This window comes from Oncorhynchus nerka, linkage group LG28 (genome assembly GCF_034236695.1).
Source record: "Oncorhynchus nerka isolate Pitt River linkage group LG28, Oner_Uvic_2.0, whole genome shotgun sequence".
Lineage (NCBI taxonomy): Eukaryota > Metazoa > Chordata > Actinopteri > Salmoniformes > Salmonidae > Oncorhynchus > Oncorhynchus nerka.
Genome location: NC_088423.1, coordinates 25746434 through 25765492, shown reverse-complemented (window position 1 = coordinate 25765492; position 19059 = coordinate 25746434). Strand labels below are relative to the sequence as shown.

Here is a 19059-nt window from a genome sequence, read left to right as displayed (position 1 = left end):
ATTGAAATAGAGTAGGCTGCCTGCATGGGTGGAGAATCACGTAGCAGTGAACTTACATACGAAATTAATTGAAATATGATTAGACTGTAGTTTACAACAGTGTTTGTAAATAAATGTTGATAATGGAAAGAAGTGGAGGGTGCTGAACCAACGTGAGTCGAGGTGCAATCAAAACATTTAATCATCATTGAAAAGGCACAACGTGCACATAGGTTAGACTACTATGGTGAGCGTTGCACCTTTTCATTTTCAATAAGTATTGATTAACCAATTATTTGTCTCTGCCTGCAATTCGTCCTCCTAAAAGGTAGGCCACAGCCTACATGTAAAACGTAACAAGTGTTGCTGTCATAATTCTTACTGCTTCAATTTCTGTAGCCATACGTGCGAGATCAGGTGCACGTGTGGTCTCAATGAAATAGTCATTTATAGCCTATGCATGGACGGAGAAGCATGGGGAAGTTGTCTTTCCAAGGAATTGTACTTCCTAAATGTGATTAGGCTATGATTTACTACATCAAATATTGATCACCCATATTTCTCTATCTGAACAACATAGCTGAGACCATGGCTGGTAAGTGAGCTGCGTCACGCCTGAAATAAGATTGCGGGACTGCTGTTGGGTTCTGGGACCAGTTCTAGCGTGTGGGAGTCATACAGCCAGCGGGTGCTGCCGGGTGTGAAAAGCTGTGGGTGTGGGCAGGTGGGAGCGGGATGAAGAAATCAGTCCCATGCAGACCTCTAGTTTGGAATTCTCTTTCTTATTGGTTGATTAACGAATTTCCCGCCCGCTGATGTCACCAGGCAGGCCAAAACTCCATCCCACCAAAACAGGCTGAAATTTCAGGCAGTCTTTTCAAACAGCTCTTATACTAAAAGGGCATTATCATAATTTTCACAATTTCACAGTATTTTTCCAACCTCATAGTGTGAATACATAAAAAACACAGGAACATCACATTGTTGACTGTACTGAGCCTTTAAATGTAGTCTATATGTGCTGTGAAGGTTAATCACTAATGCTCCAGCGATATATTCCAGTCATTTTGTAATACAGCATATTTTAACAATCCATACAGAATAATGATCATGTTTTGGCCAAATTCACTTTCAGGTCCATGATTGCACATAATGAATCAGTAATAGCATTACAGTCACTCCCCAAAAAAACAGAGCAAAAAATGTGGTTGGTAACTTTCAGCAAACATGGCAGGTCACCTGTGATACAAATCAGTACTTGATGTCCATCCATGTCTGAGGACATTGTGCGATTACATGGAACCTGGCCACTATGGGCAACAGTGAGCGCTGTTACCTTCAAGTAGGCTTAGGTTTTGCAAGGAGGTTGTAGACAGGTTTGTCTCTACCTCTGGTTCCAAAGATTGCATGTTCAAATCCATCAATAGAAAGTTGTTTTTTATATTTTGGTTTTAAGCATATCCCAAACCTTTACCTTAACCATTCTGAGTTAATGCCTAACCTTAAGAATTCGGGGTTAATGCCTGGTCGTCTAATTCTGACTTGAGACTGTGAGATCTAATTCTAAAAATCATGTTTGAATCCCTAAGTGGCATTGAATCCAGAGTGTGGGTGGAGTAAACAGCATTGAACCCCACTATCTTAGTCAAACTTGTTTTCCTTACATTAAGTGTAACTAAATGTAATCGAAAATGTAATCTACGTAATCCCCAAAAGTAATGGTTGATTATTAGAGGGCCATAAACAATAACTAGTAATACTCCAAAAAAGGTTCAAATCTCATCTTTCTGGTAGAAATAGTTATAAATTGCTGAGGTCTAGTCACGTTTGAGGACACAAGCTCAAGTACACAGTACAAATATGATGAAAATATTCTATATTTGATATGATGTATTTCCTATTCAACAAAGCTGTATGAATAAAGCTTGAAATTACTTCTATATTTTCTAAATTTATAAAACAACTAACTTTAATATTTCAGCTTCCTTATAACTGTAAAATACATATTTGTATATTTTAGTGTTAGAGAAAATGCGCAGATTTTCAAAAGGTCTCTCTTGAACAAAACGTCTGCCTCTGTTGCTGTGAACGTCTCACAGAACTCTAGCTTGGCTTCCTGAACTCGTTAGGACAAACAGAAAGTGTTTTTTGTTTAAAAGTTATTATTATTTTAGATTGCTGGCTATAAATCATTACGATGTAAGGATTCCAGGCATATGCGTGGTTAGTGGCCTAGACATATAGGTTCAGCCAGGAGTTGATGGACAGACGGAAGAGCGAATGAAACGGTAGGAGGGCCATCCCAGCTTCAAGTGGTGTCAGATTTCACATCTTGCTTCACACAGGCAGAAAAATACATATTCCTGTGTCCACGAGAATCAGCACTACCACTCAATTCAAGCCATTTCGATCTATGGTGTCCACATAATGATTTATAAGCAAAATGATTGGTCGGAACTGATACCAAAACCACGCAGGTTTTGGTATCAAAACTTTACATTTAAATGATCTACATAATTGTCGAAATGACCATGACAAGCTTTTCTCATCTTAATCTTTTTGTATCTTTGTTCTCTGTCTCAATCCCATACTCATACTGCATAGTCCTTATGTAGAGCAAGGACCTCAAAGATATTAACTGTTCATACTACACAGTAGAATCTAGATCTCAGAGGAGCACTACACAGTATGATCCAGATCACAACGAGAGCTAGGCTTAGTGTTGTCAGAGCAGAATGTTCCCTATGATCATGTACAGGGATGTGTAATCCTGTTGAACCGGAGACCTAATTCTCCCCTGGGGTCTATGTCAGGCTCCAGTCAAACACTCCAGGGGAACTCAAGTGGCTCTGCTGTACTCTGCTCTGCCTGCTGTGGCTCATGAGTTTCATTTGCAACTATAGGTTATATTTTCTCAAGAGATGAAAATGAGATGAATATGAATCGTCAGTAGGTTATAGTATCTAAAAGTGCATGTCTCATGATATTCGCATTTGCCCGACCACAAATACCTGCCTCTCTAAAAGCCCACCCAAAAACACACCTAAACCAGAGGAGGCTGGTGGGAGGGGCTATGGGAGGATGGGTTCATTGTAATGGCTGGAATGAAATAAATGGAACAGTATCAAACACATCAAACATATTGAAACCACATGTTTGATTCCGTTCCATTAATTCCATTCCAGTCATTACAATGATACCCATTCACCAAAAGCTCCCCCCACCAGCCTCCACTGTCCCAGACATACACAGCCATCCCTGTTGTCTTAAGATGTCTTGATATGTTGAGACATAATTGAGACATCTTGTGACATTTTGAGACATAAATAATTGAAGATGAAATCATGGTGAGGATTGGGTATGGACTCCCTTTCTTTCCAGTTTCTCTTTGGCACTAGAGAGAGACCTTGAGTCACACATAATGTACATGTAAGCAGGTAAACAATGCTAAAAGGTTGTATTTAGACTAGAGCATCCGTCCATTGTGATTTCTCCCTCAATTAAATTCAAGGTGTACAATAATCTCCGAGCCGACTGGGAAATGGAAATTTGACCATTCGTTGTTTATAGCCTGCAGATATGGACATGGTAGTCAGCCTTTCACCATGTTCCCTATTATCTGTTGGTTAAAAAAGGTCATATTTCCCTGTGGAGAAACGTTTGGCCTTTACTTTGAACATAAAAAAGTATTTGCCATTGATTCAACCCAGTAAATTATCTTCATGGATTGAATAAATGGTTTAGAAATGGCACACGTTTAAGGGCATTTCAGTTGGCTGCTTTTATTTGAATCTTGCGTATTTGGCCAACCACGTATCGAGCCAGGTCATTCACTCAAAACCCTGTTATCTGACTGGGAGCTAGCACAAGTGTTCCGGTCTTCGGTAAGGTTACTCGTCACACAAGTGTAGTTTATCGAACCACCTCCGCTACACTTTCATACCTGAAAATATAGTATCTGAGTAGATATGGTCCATTGACGCATGTCTCATGTTGCACATAGTCTGCACCTATTGACGTGTATAGCCTATTGTTGAGAGGAAATGATTTTTTCTTCAGAGCTGAATATTGGAGGTGATAGATGTTTCTGTTGCTTTCTCTTCTGCTTCATGATAATGGTTGTACCAGATATTAATCAGGTCAGGAAGACAGCTCTTAGGATGTGGTCCTGCGCTGTTAAATAAATTATTCAGCCGTTATGTTAGAAGCGGCACATTGAAATCACACAGGAAATATGATCAATGATGATGACAAACTCCCTGGATGTCTATCCTACAGAAAGCAAAGAACATTATGATTGATTCACTGTTTCTTTTGTTATAAAATACATGTACTGGATGATAGGAATGTATGGGAGGTAAATGAGATAATACTGCCTCTCTAATTGTTCAGAACAGTGATACTTAGACCAAGATCCCCAAGCCAACCATAATTCCTGAAATAATTCAATACATTGATTATGCCTCAAAGGCTATCTTTATCATGCAGTCATACAGTAGAGTTGTCTATCCATAATGGCAGCATGTCAGTCTTCGTTTGTGGCTGTGTTTTTAGTCAATTTTTCGTAAGTCAAATGTACTTTTTTATTGTGCCTCTATCTAACTCTTTAAGGAATACCTAGGATAGGATAAAGTAATCCTTCTCACCCCCCCCCCCCTTAAAAGATTTAGATGCACTATTGTAAAGTGGCTGTTCCACTGGATGTCATAAGGTGAATGCACCAATTTGTAAGTCGCTCTGGATAAGAGCGTCTGCTAAATGACTTAAATGTAAATGTAATGTAGTCAATTTTTCGTAAGTCAAATTTACTTTTTTATTGTGCCTCTATCTAACCCAAACTTTTAAAATATGTAGAGGGGAGGAATATATTTTATACATTGAAATGCTAAGGCCGATACATTACAAAGTATGGTGGAAAATGATTTAGGGGCTAACAATGTTTTGATCCCTTGTTGATACACTCCTCCCAAAACCAATGTGCCTGTTCAATGTGTAAACTGATGTTTTTAAACCGTGGTGCTCTGTGTTTTATGTTGTAAATGTTTGAAACTTCGTGTGCTCCATTTCTGTCCAGGTGTCTCTTGCAAAATATATTTTTATCTCAATGAGACTAACCGGGTAAAATAAAGGTAAAATATATATTTAAAAAAAAGATGTAGAACATTTTATATGATCAAAATGTGAAAAGTAAATTCACAGCAAATGAATTAGTAGGTGGAGGAGGGGTTTAAGGATCATTTTAAAATGGTGTTTGCTGAAAGCAGTGACTGAGTGTTCAGACTGCACAATTGAGATAATTATGAATTTTGAGAGATTCTTGATCCTCTGGTAAACTAATAAACAGGAGACAACAATTCCCATTCTAATTGTCCTCTCAAAAACAATGAGAAACATAAAGTTTGAACAATCTAACTCTTGTGCATCAAGGTTTGGGTTAACAAGTGCTTAAGAGTGAATATCCAACTCATGGAGCTAATTGCGATGCAGATTAGATGATTTGTCATCAACAGCTCCCTTTGCCAAATGTATGCACGGCTGTTTAATACGCCCAGAGTGTGATCACAGCTGTAGGGGTCGTTTTTCAATTGCGGTGGAATTTGCATCACTTGCCTTTGCAACCATGAAAAACACTTTAAAATGACAAATACTGTAGTTACACGTCATACATGTTTTTGTTTATATTCAACTTTTATTAAATGATCAAACGTATTGAAAGTCCTTTATTCTGCAAAAAGTTATGTTTAAGGATCTTCGATTTGAGCACCTGTGGCCTTCATTTAAGAATATCCTCAATTACCTAAAAATGTGTCATTGTTATTTCAGTCATTGGTGTTACCACTCCTGGTGGCACAATGTTATCATAATAGTACAAATTATTTAAAGTCATTAAGCTGCCAGTTGATTTATGTATCTACCCAAATACATTTGAAATAAAAAGACAAATGAAGTAATTTTTCCAAAATGCCATGCTAAAATGCCACCGCAATTCAAGAAGGAACCATAGATCATGTTGTCCTAATGAATAACATAATTAATTGCCGCAAATGGTGTTGATGAAACACTTGAATAATGTGTTGATGAAACACAGGTATATCCCCCTCGTGGAGCTAATTGCGATGCAGATAAGATTGTTTAATAATAATATATGGGATTTAGCAGACACTTTTATCCAAAGCTACTTGCAGTCATGCGTACATGCATTTTTTCATATGGTTGGCCCTGGGAATTGAAGCCACAATCCTGGTGTTAGAAGTGCCATGCTCTACCAACTGAGCCATACAGGACCACACAGGTTTTTGTCACCAAAAGCTCCTTTTGCCAAATTTATGCAAGACTGTTTCATACACCTTGAATGGAATCGCAGCCGTAGATAATCGTGTCCTAATGGTTCTGAATATCTACCCCATTCAATATACACTGTAATTATATGGCAATATTTTAAGTTGACAATAGTTCTATTACACCATTTCTGATATATCACATGCCTTTCTTTGATGTTCCTGCGTTAGTCAAATCAGGATTATGCCTCTACTGCCATTCATTCCAATGAGATTGTTTTGCATTTCTCCCTGCACGATATGGCTGCCATTTACACCCCATTCTGGAACTTTGAGGGTTTATGACATAGCCCTTCTAGTAATTTAATAGGATCTCTATGGTCAAAACTAAGTACATTCTAGAACTCTGTCAGTCTCTATTCCGACTTAATTCATGTCTGTCAGATTCCAGCATTTCCTTGATAGCTCAAGGACATGTGCTGGCATCTTTCTACCAACGCACTTGAAGATTCACTGGATCTCTTTTTTGACAGACAGACAGAGAGACAGACAGAGAGACAGACAGAGAGACAGACAGAGAGACAGACAGAGAGACAGACAGAGAGACAGACAGACAGACAGACAGACAGACAGACAGACAGACAGACAGACAGACAGACAGACAGACAGACAGACAGACAGACTCAGTAATGTGCATGAAGATGTAGCACCATAATAAGAAATTACCTCCAATAGGTAGGAGAGATCCAAGGAAGATATAACACTTTAATATGCAACCCAGTGGAACATAGTAAGGTGAACTCTAACTCTCCCTGTCATCTGGAATATATTAGATTATACATATTCATGGCTGGGGAAAGAGACGTTTTGATACACTCACATACATGCCAAATAAACATAGTTAGGATTCTTCAAGCGAGAACAACTGTCAAACGCGCTATAGGCATCCCTTAAATTGTTCGACTGTTTACGGCATAGTGTGCCCAACTGTTAAAACCAGTTACGGCTAGGGGTTCTGCTAGCGATAACGTTTCAACAACATCCGGGTGAAATTGCAGAGCGCGAAATTTAAAAAATAATATTTGAAACATTTAACTTTCATACAATCACAAGTGCAATAGATCACATTAAAGCTTAACTTCTTGTTAATCAAGCCACCGTGTCAGATTTCAAAAAGGCTTTACGGCGAAAGCAAACCATGCGATTATCTGAGGACAGCACCCCATCATACAAACACATGACAATCATATTTCAACCCGCCAGGCACGACACAAAACTCAGAAATAACGATATAATTCATGCCGTACCTTTGAAGAGCTTCTTCTTTTGGCCCTCCAATATGTCCCATAAACATAATAAATGGTCCTTTTGTTCGATAAATTCCGCCGTTATATCTCCAAAATGTCCATTTATTTGGCACGTTTGATTCACAAAAACACCGGTTCCAACTCGCCCAACATGACTACAGATTATCTAATAAGTTACCTGTAAACTTTGTCCAAACATTTCAAACAACTTTCCTAATCCAACTTTAGGTATTTTAAAATATAAATAATCAATCAAATTTAAGACAGGATAAACTGTGTTCAATAGCGGATAAAATGAAAGTGGAGCGAGCACCAAGTCACGCGCCCCAAACAAAACAGTCCACTTGGCTATTCACCCAGAAAGGAAAGGGCTACTTCTTCATTTATCGAAAGCTTCAATAAGCACTTCTCAACGGCTGGCCATGCCTTCCGCCTGGCTACTCCAACCTCGGCCAACAGCTCCGCCCCCCCCGCAGCTCCTCGCCCAAGCCTCTCCAGGTTCTCCTTTACCCAAATCCAGATAGCAGATGTTCTGAAAGAGCTGCAAAACCTAGACCCGTACAAATCAGCTGGGCTTGACAATCTGGACCCTCTATTTCTGAAACTATCTGCCGCCATTGTCGCAACCCCTATTACCAGCCTGTTCAACCTCTCTTTCATATCGTCTGAGATCCCCAAGGATTGGAAAGCTGCAGTCATCCCCTCTTCAAAGGGGAGACACCCTGGACCCAAACTGCTATAGACCTATATCCATCCTGCCCTGCCTATCTAAGGTCTTGAAAGCCAAGTCAACAAACAGGTCACTGACCATCTCGAATCCCACCGTACCTTCTCCGCTGTGCAATCTGGTTTCCGAGCCGGTCACGGGTGCACCTCAGCCACGCTCAAGGTACTAAACGATATCATAACCGCCATCGATAAAAGACAGTACTGTGCAGCCGTCTTCATCGACCTCGCCAAGGCTTTCGACTCTGTCAATCACCATATTCTTATCGGCAGACTCAATAGCCTCGGTTTCTCGGATGACTGCCTTGCCTGGTTCACCAATTACTTTGCAGACAGAGTTCAGTGTGTCAAATCGGAGGGCATGCTGTCCGGTCCTCTGGCAGTCTCTATGGGGGTGCCACAGGGTTCAATTCTCGGGCCGACTCTTTTCTCTGTATATATCAATGATGTTGCTCTTGCTGCGGGCGATTCCCTGATCCACCTCTACGCAGACGACACCATTCTATATACTTTCGGCCCGTCATTGGACACTGTGCTATCTAACCTCCAAACGAGCTTCAATGCCATACAGCACTCCTTCCGTGGCCTCCAACTGCTCTTAAACGCGAGTAAAACCAAATGCATGCTTTTCAACCGATCGCTGCCTGCACCCGCATGCCCGACTAGCATCACCACCCTGGATGGTTCCGACCTTGAATATGTGGACATCTATAAGTTCCTAGGTGTCTGGCTAGACTGCAAACTCTCCTTCCAGACTCACATCAAACATCTCCAATCGAAAATCAAATCAAGAGTCGGCTTTCTATTCCGCAACAAAGCCTCCTTCACTCACGCCGCCAAGCTTACCCTAGTAAAACTGACTATCCTACCGATCCTCGATTTCGGCGATGTCATCTACAAAATGGCTTCCAACACTCTACTCAGCAAACTGGATGCAGTCTATCACAGTGCCATCCGTTTTGTCACCAAAGCACCTTATACCACCCACCACTGCGACTTGTATGCTCTAGTCGGCTGGCCCTCGCTACATATTCGTCGCCAGACCCACTGGCTACAGGTCATCTACAAGTCCATGCTAGGTAAAGCTCCGCCTTATCTCAGTTCACTGGTCACCATGGCAACACCCATCCGTAGCACACGCTCCAGCAGGTGTATCTCACTGATCATCCCTAAAGCCAACACCTCATTTGGCCGCCTTTCGTTCCAGTACTCTGCTGCCTGTGACTGGAACGAACTGCAAAAATCGCTGAAGTTGGAGACTTTATCTCCCTCACCAACTTCAAACATCAGCTATCCGAGCAGCTAACCGATCGCTGCAGCTGTACATAGTCTATTGGTAAATAGCCCACCCATTTTCACCTACCTCATTCCCATACTGTTTTTATACTGTTTTTTTTATTTATTTATTTACTTTTCTGCTCTTTTGCACACCAATATCTCTACCTGTACATGACCATCTGATCATTTATCACCCTAGTGTTAATCTGCAAAATTGTATTATTCGCCTACCTCCTCATGCCTTTTGCACACATTGTATATAGACTGCCCATTTTTTTCTACTGTGTTATTGACTTGTTAATTGTTTACTCCATGTGTAACTCTGTGTTGTCTGTTCACACTGCTATGCTTTATCTTGGCCAGGTCGCAGTTGCAAATGAGAACTTGTTCTCAACTAGCCTACCTGGTTAAATAAAGGTGAAATAAAATAAAATAAAAATTTATCAAAGGAAAAACATCAACCAATTTCTAAATACTGTTGACATCTAGTGGAAGCCATGGGAACTGTAACCAGATGCCTCAGAAATCTAGATTCACATAGAAAACAAATTGAAAACAGTCACCTCAAAAAATGTTTTTCCTGGATGGTTTGTCCTCGGGGTTTCGCCTGCAAAATACGTTCTGTTATACTCACAGACATACTTTTAACAGTTTTAGAAACTCTAGAGTGTTTTCTATCCAAATCTACCAATATATATGCATATCCTAGCTTCTGGGCCTGAGTAGCAGGCAGTTTACTTTGGGCACGCTTTTCATCCGGATGTGAAAATACCACCCCCTAGCCCGAAGAGGTTTTAAGTACTTGTTTCTAAAGCACTACCCTCAGCAGGGATGATAACAACCCGGATGCATCCAATTTGCTGCTGCCGCTTTTGGACTTAACAGAACAACGCTCAATCTTAACCCCTCCTCCACATTTACTGGATTGGTTGAACAGTGCAGAAGAGAACCAGTTTTTTCTTCTCGTCAGGACCAGAAAGAAAGAAATGCTGCTGTCAACCCAGAGACATTTTCACATTTGACATGTAATAATGTAGGCAATTTAGCAGACGCTTTTATCCAAAGTGACTTACTGTCGAGCATGCATACATTTTTCACGTATTGGTGGGCCCGGGGACTCAAACCCACTGGCCTGGCATTGCAAGAGCTATGCTATGTAGATGCTACTTATTACCCTGGTTTTTACAGACATAACAGTGCAAGGCTTATTAGTGACAGTAACAGTTTGCTGCCTCCACATTTGTGCTTTAAAAATAGAAGGCCGTTACTGTTCATTCAGAACGTATCCATGTTAGGTTTGCACAATATATTAAATAACTTTCAGTATTTCAATGGTTGTTGGTAACATTGTTTTCTATAGAACCAATATGACAAGAGGATGGATGTCCTTGTGTTTATTGTTGTTCAATTTAATGGCTCATATTCAATGGTTTTCAAAATCTGCAGCTCATAGGCAGTTAAAATCTGTATTTTTTTCAAGAGAATAACTAATCAATCCTTTCCAAATGTTGTATTCACAAAGGGCCTTCTTGCTCGTACCATCTCAGCTGGCTCTTTTAAATATTTAAAAAGTTAGATATCTGTGTGAGACCTGCCTGCATGCGACCTGGGGTCACCTGCCTACTTTACTACATCCCCTGGAGAAGGCAGGTGTCACCAAGCCAGCCAGAGCATATGGAATCAGCAGATGTTAGGGATTAAAGGGTACATAGTGGCTAGTGTCAGCAGGTGTTGGAGAGTATGAGTAAGAATTCTGATTTCACTTAGCAGTGGGTTGCTCCTTTCAGAGTCAGAAAGGTTGGTGAGCAGGACGAGGAGATCACAATTCTCCATGTTCAACGCTTCTCAGCTTGGCCTCTGTAAGTGTGTGTACGTGGAGAGGAGGTGATTAAGTTAAAAGTGTTTTTCTCGGTACCTCAGCATAATTTCATTTTTGTTAAAATGATCTTATGTGAATCCCTGGCACAATAAAATTGTCACAGTGTTTAGAAATAATTATATGCATAAGTATCACTCCAAAGTAGGAAACCTCTCTAAACCCTATTCAGTTTGGTACATAAAGGCAGTTTAAAATTGTGGTGTTTGCTACAGCCTCAACACTCCTATAAAAAGACACTAGCTTTGCTGAATCAAATTCACAACATCATGACATTTTCAAAGCGGCACACACTGGAAATGTCTCATTAGGAGCTCAGTTGAGCTCCTTTACGTGAGACTGTTGAAACGAGTGAGTTTGTGGGAATAAGACAGCACTGGCAGTGTGTTCCAATCCAAAGAATCTCCCTAGCACATGTGATACAATCAAACAGATTCTGTCATGTTGGAAAGAGCCATGTAGTTCAATCTGATGAAAACCTCTCTGAATCAACCACATTACTGGGACTGTCCTGTCAGTCTGGGAAATGCACAATCAGCAATGTCTGATAAATGCATTCGACTGACACCTAAGTATTACCAACATTAAATCCACACTGAATTTAGCTCCTGGTACCTTGACATAAGCAACATCAGTGTTTTTCTGCGGGCATTGATGACTGTAAAGGATAAAGGACTGATGCAAAATTGAGGAATCATTAAGCCAAGATGTTTAATATGCAGGAAAGACATCAAGGAAACCCAACTACAGTAGCTGGAAACATAAATCAGACCATAATGAGTTGATTACTTTACAGCCAGACTCTTGAAATGCCACGTGGTTCCTTCTTCACACAGGGAACTGCATAGCCTGAACCGGAGCCAACATTCCAGACTTTGTAAGCTTGGCTTTCTTTGTGGAGACACAATGTACAGTTCTCCCCAAAATATCATTACACACACTAACAGTTAGGGCCACAAGCGGTGCATTTCAATCAAACGCGATTTGCAGCATTTATGGTGTGTCGTCCCCAATGGTTAAACAAAATTACATTTTGGCTACACAACTCGGTACAGTAGATTCCCCTCACAGGTGCTTCTACTTTGTGTGTGTTCTGTGGACACAGGTAGTTTGTAAAAACGTATACTGCATAGTATGACAGAGGCATTGATTGAATCCAGCCCAAAGAGTCATACTGTCATACATACTCATACAGCGGGGCCAGAGAAACCAGAAGCTTTCGGTTTTCAGGGGAAAAGCAAAGCCTGGGAAGCGGTGAATTCAACCCTGCTCAGGTTATACAGTACGTGCTCCAGTATGTCCAGAATTCCTCTCATGAACATTGTTTTACCCTTACAAGCTGTATGCTATCGGCTCAGTTTGAGTTGCTTTACTTTGCTTTCACTATTCATTTTTTGCCTTGGTATTATAACTATCATCCTACACAGAGGCTTAAGGCCTGAATGGAATGTAGAATAGAAGCATCATTCTGCTGTAGAATTTCTGGAGTTTTAGAAGGAACAAAGCCTTTCAGGTTCATCTGCAACTGAGGCAAATGCAGTAGCACCTTACACAACCATGCCATCCCCCACCCTCTAAAGCCTCCTGCCAGGAAGCTCTGCCAACAGGATGCACTTTACCCCCTGTTTTCCTCACACCTTTTGTTTGTCATAGAAGTGTAGAAATAGACGGAGCTTACATTGCTCTAGATCAGAACTGCTGAGGACGAGAGGAGGGGGTGGCTGTCCTAGTGAGAGATCACCCCACCCCCTGCTGCCTGTCTTCCTATCTTTCCCTTTCCCAGGTCTCCCTAGTATTGTTATACAAGAGTGGCGCAGGGCGTGGGTTGATAATGCATATTTCTGCTGAGCATTAATTTGCCAGTGACAGAGTGGTATCCCCAGAGAGGACAGGTGACAGCTTCATTTCCATCTCCTGTTTGGTGGCTGTACGCCTTTTACTCAACTCTCTCAAGTGCTATAAAATTTATCAAGCAAGAAATCACTGCTCGGTGCAGTGGGTTCCCAACTCATGACTGTCTCACTCAAACAGGTTATGTATGCTTGACCTGACAGCTCATGTCAACTACTCCTCTCACCATTTAGACACTAGAAAAAACGTTGATTATGATGACCAGTCGGAAGGTATGTTTAGGAATGGAATTATCCTGATTACGCTGTCACAGATCTCGGTTCACATTATAATACAAATAAATAAGGTGCATTTGATGGCACAGTGGAACCAAGGAGAACCTAGGAGAACCAAAGAGACACTATGGGCGTCCAATAAAGAAAACAAATAGGCTACCATTTGAACCCAGGTCTTCTCTGTCAATGATAAGGATGTCGAGGAACGTTGTTTAACCTTTCTGTTGAAGTTCTGTTTGTATACCTAATCATTTATTCTTAAATACCTTTTCCCACAGAAATCACAAAGTATGAGGGGGATGAGTTGAGAAAAGACGGTGACGTGAAGAAATACCTTGATGTCATCAGTAACAAAAACATCAAGCTCTTGGAAAGAGTACTAATCCCAGTTCAACAGTACCCAAAGGTAAGACAACCCAACACCGTTATGTTTGATCTATTATTCCATTAAAACCACAAACAAATAAAAAAAGACTAAATGCTCATTTGTTAGAAACTCTATACAACATCAACATACTGAGTCTTGACAGTGGATGAAGACACAGATGGAGTTGGGACCATATTGGCCATCTTGGGGGCTAAGAGTAAATCATTTCTGATGCCAAGAGTGCGGACCTCTTCACCCCATGTTGTGGTCAATACATCTGACTGTACTGTGAGAATGACTGGCCAGTGTGTGTGTGCATGTGTGTGTGTGTGTTGATGATCACATTGCAGCCCTCTGTTCGGGGGAGTGGGACAGTGTGGGGAAAGCTCCAGGGTTTGATCAACCTTCTCTAGCCCCAAATGGTGGGTGTGTTAGGCATGGCGAGGGGAGCATATGATTACATCTGACTCATATGGGATCAGGGTGGTTCCTGCCTGCCTCCCTCCCTGCTATCTGATGCAGAAAAATAGAGCTAATTGACTGGGAGACATGTTAAAGCTAGTTAGGGCTATTACATATTTGTTTGTGGCTTATTGTATGCTCACACACAGTCATTATCAGTGTGCTGCTGAAAGTGCTTCTCTTTATAGATAATGTTGAGAATTGATGTATGCACGTTATAGTTTTAATCCATTGACATGCATTTATTGTGTATTCAGCTGTAGGGGAGAGTGGGGTAACTTGAGCCAAAGGGGTAAATTAAGCCACCCATGTTTCAAGGAAACCATACACAAAATGTATAATTTGACAAAATATTTAGGATGAGGTCATCATTACATGGGGTTTGTGAAGGAAAAAGTGATAAGCAAGTTAGGTCCAAAAAACAGATTTTCACCAAGTCAAATTAATGAATTGTGTTCGGTGGAGATTTTAGCATGTCAATCTTGTTGGGGCAAACAACCATTTTTTTAGATGCATGCCAACAAAGTCACTACACAACTCAGTTCAACAGTTCAAACTGGAGCAGCAGCACGACCAGGTGGACTGGGGACAGCAAGGAGACATCAGGCCAGGTAGTCCTGATGCATGGTCCTCCGAGAGAGAAAGAAAGAAAGAAAGAAAGAAAGAAAGAAAGAAAGAAAGAAAGAAAGAAAGAAAGAAAGAAAGAAAGAAAGAAAGAAAAATGCATGGTCCTCCGAGAGAGAAAGAAAGAAAGAAAGAAGGAAAGAAAGAAAGAAAGAAAGAAAGAAAGAAAGAAAGAAAGAAAGAAAGAAAGAAAGAAAAAGAGAGAGAATTAGAGAGAGCATACTTAAATTCACACAGGACACCGAATCAGACAGGAGAAATACTCCAGATATAACAGACTGACCCTAGCCACCCGACACATAAACTTTTGCAGCATAAATACTGGAGGCTGAGACAGGAGGGGTCGGGAGAGACTGTGGCCCCGTCCTATGATACCCCCAGACATTATTTTCCCACGGGCTGGGCAGTTTGAAGCCATTGAATTCTGAGAGCTAGCGCCACAGTTGCCACTGCTACTTTGGTTTGTTTGTCTGTGTGACTGCTGCACGGGCATGCTGGTGTCTGTGTCCATGCATCTATTGACGTGGGAGGGCGTGCGCAGCGTGTGATCGTTGTAGTGCACATGCTCGGGCTGAAGCTGCTGTGTGAGAATGGCTGGGGGCCAAGTGTATCCTGCAGAGCTGTCTGTTAGCATAGTAGAGCATTCTAAAGCTGATTCCTGTAGTTCTATTTTAATAGCTCCATCAAGTTGTAAAATATCTGATTCCAAAAGCAGTGTCTCTCTTGTCTTTTCACATAATGTCCCCTCTATCAGCTGATCCCTGATGATCTAGCCACACAGCTTTGAATGGACTCACCCAGGCATTGGTGTCTTTTCCGTAACCGGTAGCATTGGAGGAGCACTCACTCTTTCCCAACGAAGTGGTTCCGTAGGAGGCTGACTGCAGGTGTGAATGTAGGAGCCGATCCAAGCGCTCTGAAAATCCTCTGTCCCTCTGTACTGAGGCAGTGACGGAGCAGTGCTGTCCTCCGCTTGTCGGAGATTGTAGAAAAGTCCATAGCTTCAAGATAAGTGTTAAAACTTTCAAATCAGTTATTCCACAGGGACTGGAGGTTCGCCAGGCACGGCGAGGAATGGTTCTGGTGGTGGTAAGCTGAATTCAGCCATCTTCGTTGCCAATGTTATATCTAGCTTAGCTGTCAAAGAACGCACATCCGGGGCCTCCCGGGTGGTGCAGTGGTTAAGGGCGCTGTACTGCAGTGCCAGCTGCGCCACCAGAGACTCTGGGTTCGCGCCCAGGCTCTGTCGTAACCGGCCGCGACCGGCCGCGACCGGGAGGTCCGTGGAGCGACGCACAATTGGCCTAGCGTCGTCCGGGTTAGGAAGGGTTTGGCCGGTAGGGAAATCCTTGCCTCATCGCGCACCAGCGACTCCTGTGGCGGGCCGGGCACAGTGCGCGCTAACCAAGGTTGCCAGGTGCACAGTGTTTCCTCAGACACATTGGTGCGGCTGGCTTCCGGTTTGGATGAGAAGCAGTGGCTTGGTTGGGTTGTGTATCGGAGCACGCATGACTTTCAACCTTCGTCTCTCCCGAGCCCGTACGGGAGTTGTAGCGATGTCACAAGATAGTAGCTACTAAAAACAATTGGATACCACGAAATTGGGGGAAAAAAGGGGAAAAAAAAAATAAAAAATCAAAAACAAATTTATAAAAGAACGCACATCCGCACAGTTTCACATTGCACATCACTCTCTCGTTTAATGACATGTGGCACTCATCCTGACAACCCATTCATCTCTCAAACAACACACTATCTCAAATCATAACAACGTACAGTATGACAAACAGCACGTCGTACCATACATAACAAATATATGTATTATTATGGATTTATAATCAGCTATAATGGTGCAGTCATTTTGGACCAGGAACACAGAATGAATTAACATGAAACGAACACAACAGGAGGGTTAACACCTCTCTGGGAAGAGGAAGACCGGGGGAGTATGCTTCATGATTAACATCTCATGGTGTAATCATAACAACATACAGGAACTCACCCGACCTAGAATTCCTTACAATTAAATGCCGGCCATTTGACCTCCCAATAGAATTCTCGTCAGTTACAGTGGCTTGCAAAAGTATTCACCACCTTGGCATTTTTCCTATTTTGTTGCCTTACAACCTGGAATTAAAATGGATTTTTGGAAAGGTTTGTATCATTTGATTTACACAACATGCCTACCGCTCTGAAGATGCAAAATATTTTTTATTGTGAAACAAACAAGAAATATGACCAAAAAAACTGAAAACTTGAGCGTGCATAACTATTCACCACCCCCAAAGTCAATACTTTGTAGAGCCACCTTTTGCAGGAATTACATCTGCAAGTCTCTTGGGGTATATGCTTGGCACATCTAGCCACTGGGATTTTTGCCCGTTCTTCAAGGCAAAACTGTTCCAGCTCCATCAAGTTGGATGGGTTCCGCTGGTGTACAGCAATCTTTAAGTCATACCACAGATTCTCAATTGGATTGAGGTCTGTGCTTTGACTAGGCCATTCCAAAACATTTAAATGTTTCCCCTTAAACCACCAGAGTGTTGCTTTAGCTGTATGCTTAGGGTCATTGTCCTGCTGGAAGGTGAACCTCCGTCCCAGTCTCAAATCTCTGGAAGACTGAAACAGGTTTCCCTCAAGAATATCCCTGTACTTAGCGCCATCCATCATTCCTTCAATTCTGACCAGTTTCCCAGTCCCTTCCGATGGAAAAATATCCCCACAGCATGAGGCTGCCACCAACATTCTTCAATGTGGGGATGGTATTTTCGGGGTGGTGAGAGGTGTTGAGGGGTACTTCTCCACAACTTTATCCCTGATCTGTTTGGAGAGCTCCTTGGTCTTCATGGTGCCGCTTGCTTGGTGGTGCCCCTTGTTTAGTGGTGTTGCAGACTTTCAGAACAGGTGTATATATACTGAGATTATGTGACAGATCATGTGAGACTGAGATTGCACACAGGTGGACTTTATTTAAGTAATTATGTGACTTCTGAAGGTAATTGGTGGCACCAGAACGAATTGCAAATATCTCTGAAGATGGAGACTTATTTCCCTCACCAACTTCAAACATCTGCTATCTGAGCAGCTAACCGATTGCTGCAGCTGTACATAGTCCATCGGTAAATAGCCCACCCAATTTACCTACCTCATCCCCATACTGTTTATATTTATTTACTTTTCCACTCTTTTGCACACCTGTGTCTCTACCTGCACATGACCATCTGATCATTTATCACTCCAGTGTTAATCTGCAAAATTGTAATTATCCACCTACCTCCTCATGCCTTTTGCACACAATGTATATAGACTCTTTTTTTCTTTCTACTGTGTTATTGACTTGTTTATTGTTTACTCCATGTGTAACTCTGTGTTGTTGTCTGTTCACACTGCTATGCTTCATCTTGGCCAGGTCACCGTTGTAAATGAGAACTTATTCTCAACTAGCCTACCTGGTTAAATAAAGGTGAAATAAAAAACTATATATATATTTTTTTTAAATGTTATTTAGGGGCTTTATAGCAAAGGTGGTGAATACATATGCACACACCATTTTTAAGTGTTTTATTTGAGAGAATTCTTTGAAACAAGTACGTTTTTTCACTTCAACAATTTGGACTATTTTGCGTATGTTCATTACATGAAATCCAAATAAAAATACATTTAAATTACAGGTTGTAATGCAACAAAATAGGATAAACGCCAGGGGGGATGAATACTTTTGCAAGGCACTGTATAGTCACAGCTGTGTACATTCCTCCTCAAGCAGACACCAAGATGACCCTCAGGGGACTTCACAGGCCTCGATGTAAACTGGAAACCATATATTCTGAGGATGCATTTATTGTAGCTGGGGATTTTAACAAAGCAAATTTGAGAACAAGGCTATCTAAATTCTATCTACATGTTGATTAATGCACTCGACCACTGCTATTCTAACTTCCGCTATGCATACCCCCCGCCCTCCCTTCGGAAAATCCGACCAAGACGCCATCTTGCTCCTACCGTCTTATAGGCAGAAACTCAAACAGGATGTACC

General features: G+C 41.6%; 1 protein-coding gene across 2 annotated transcripts in view; it reads left to right on the top strand.

Moving 5' to 3' along the window:
* Positions 1–19059, top strand: part of LOC115113054 (KH domain containing, RNA binding, signal transduction associated 2) — a 116139-nt gene that overhangs the window by 12771 nt on the left and 84309 nt on the right. For both annotated transcript variants that reach the window (XR_003861070.2, XM_029640260.2), the window contains exon 2: positions 13849–13976. Coding sequence is in view for 1 of the 2 variants with exons in the window: in XM_029640260.2 (XP_029496120.1) it covers positions 13849–13976 (128 nt within the window). In the remaining variant the exon portion in view is untranslated. The remainder of the gene's footprint in view (positions 1–13848; positions 13977–19059) is intronic.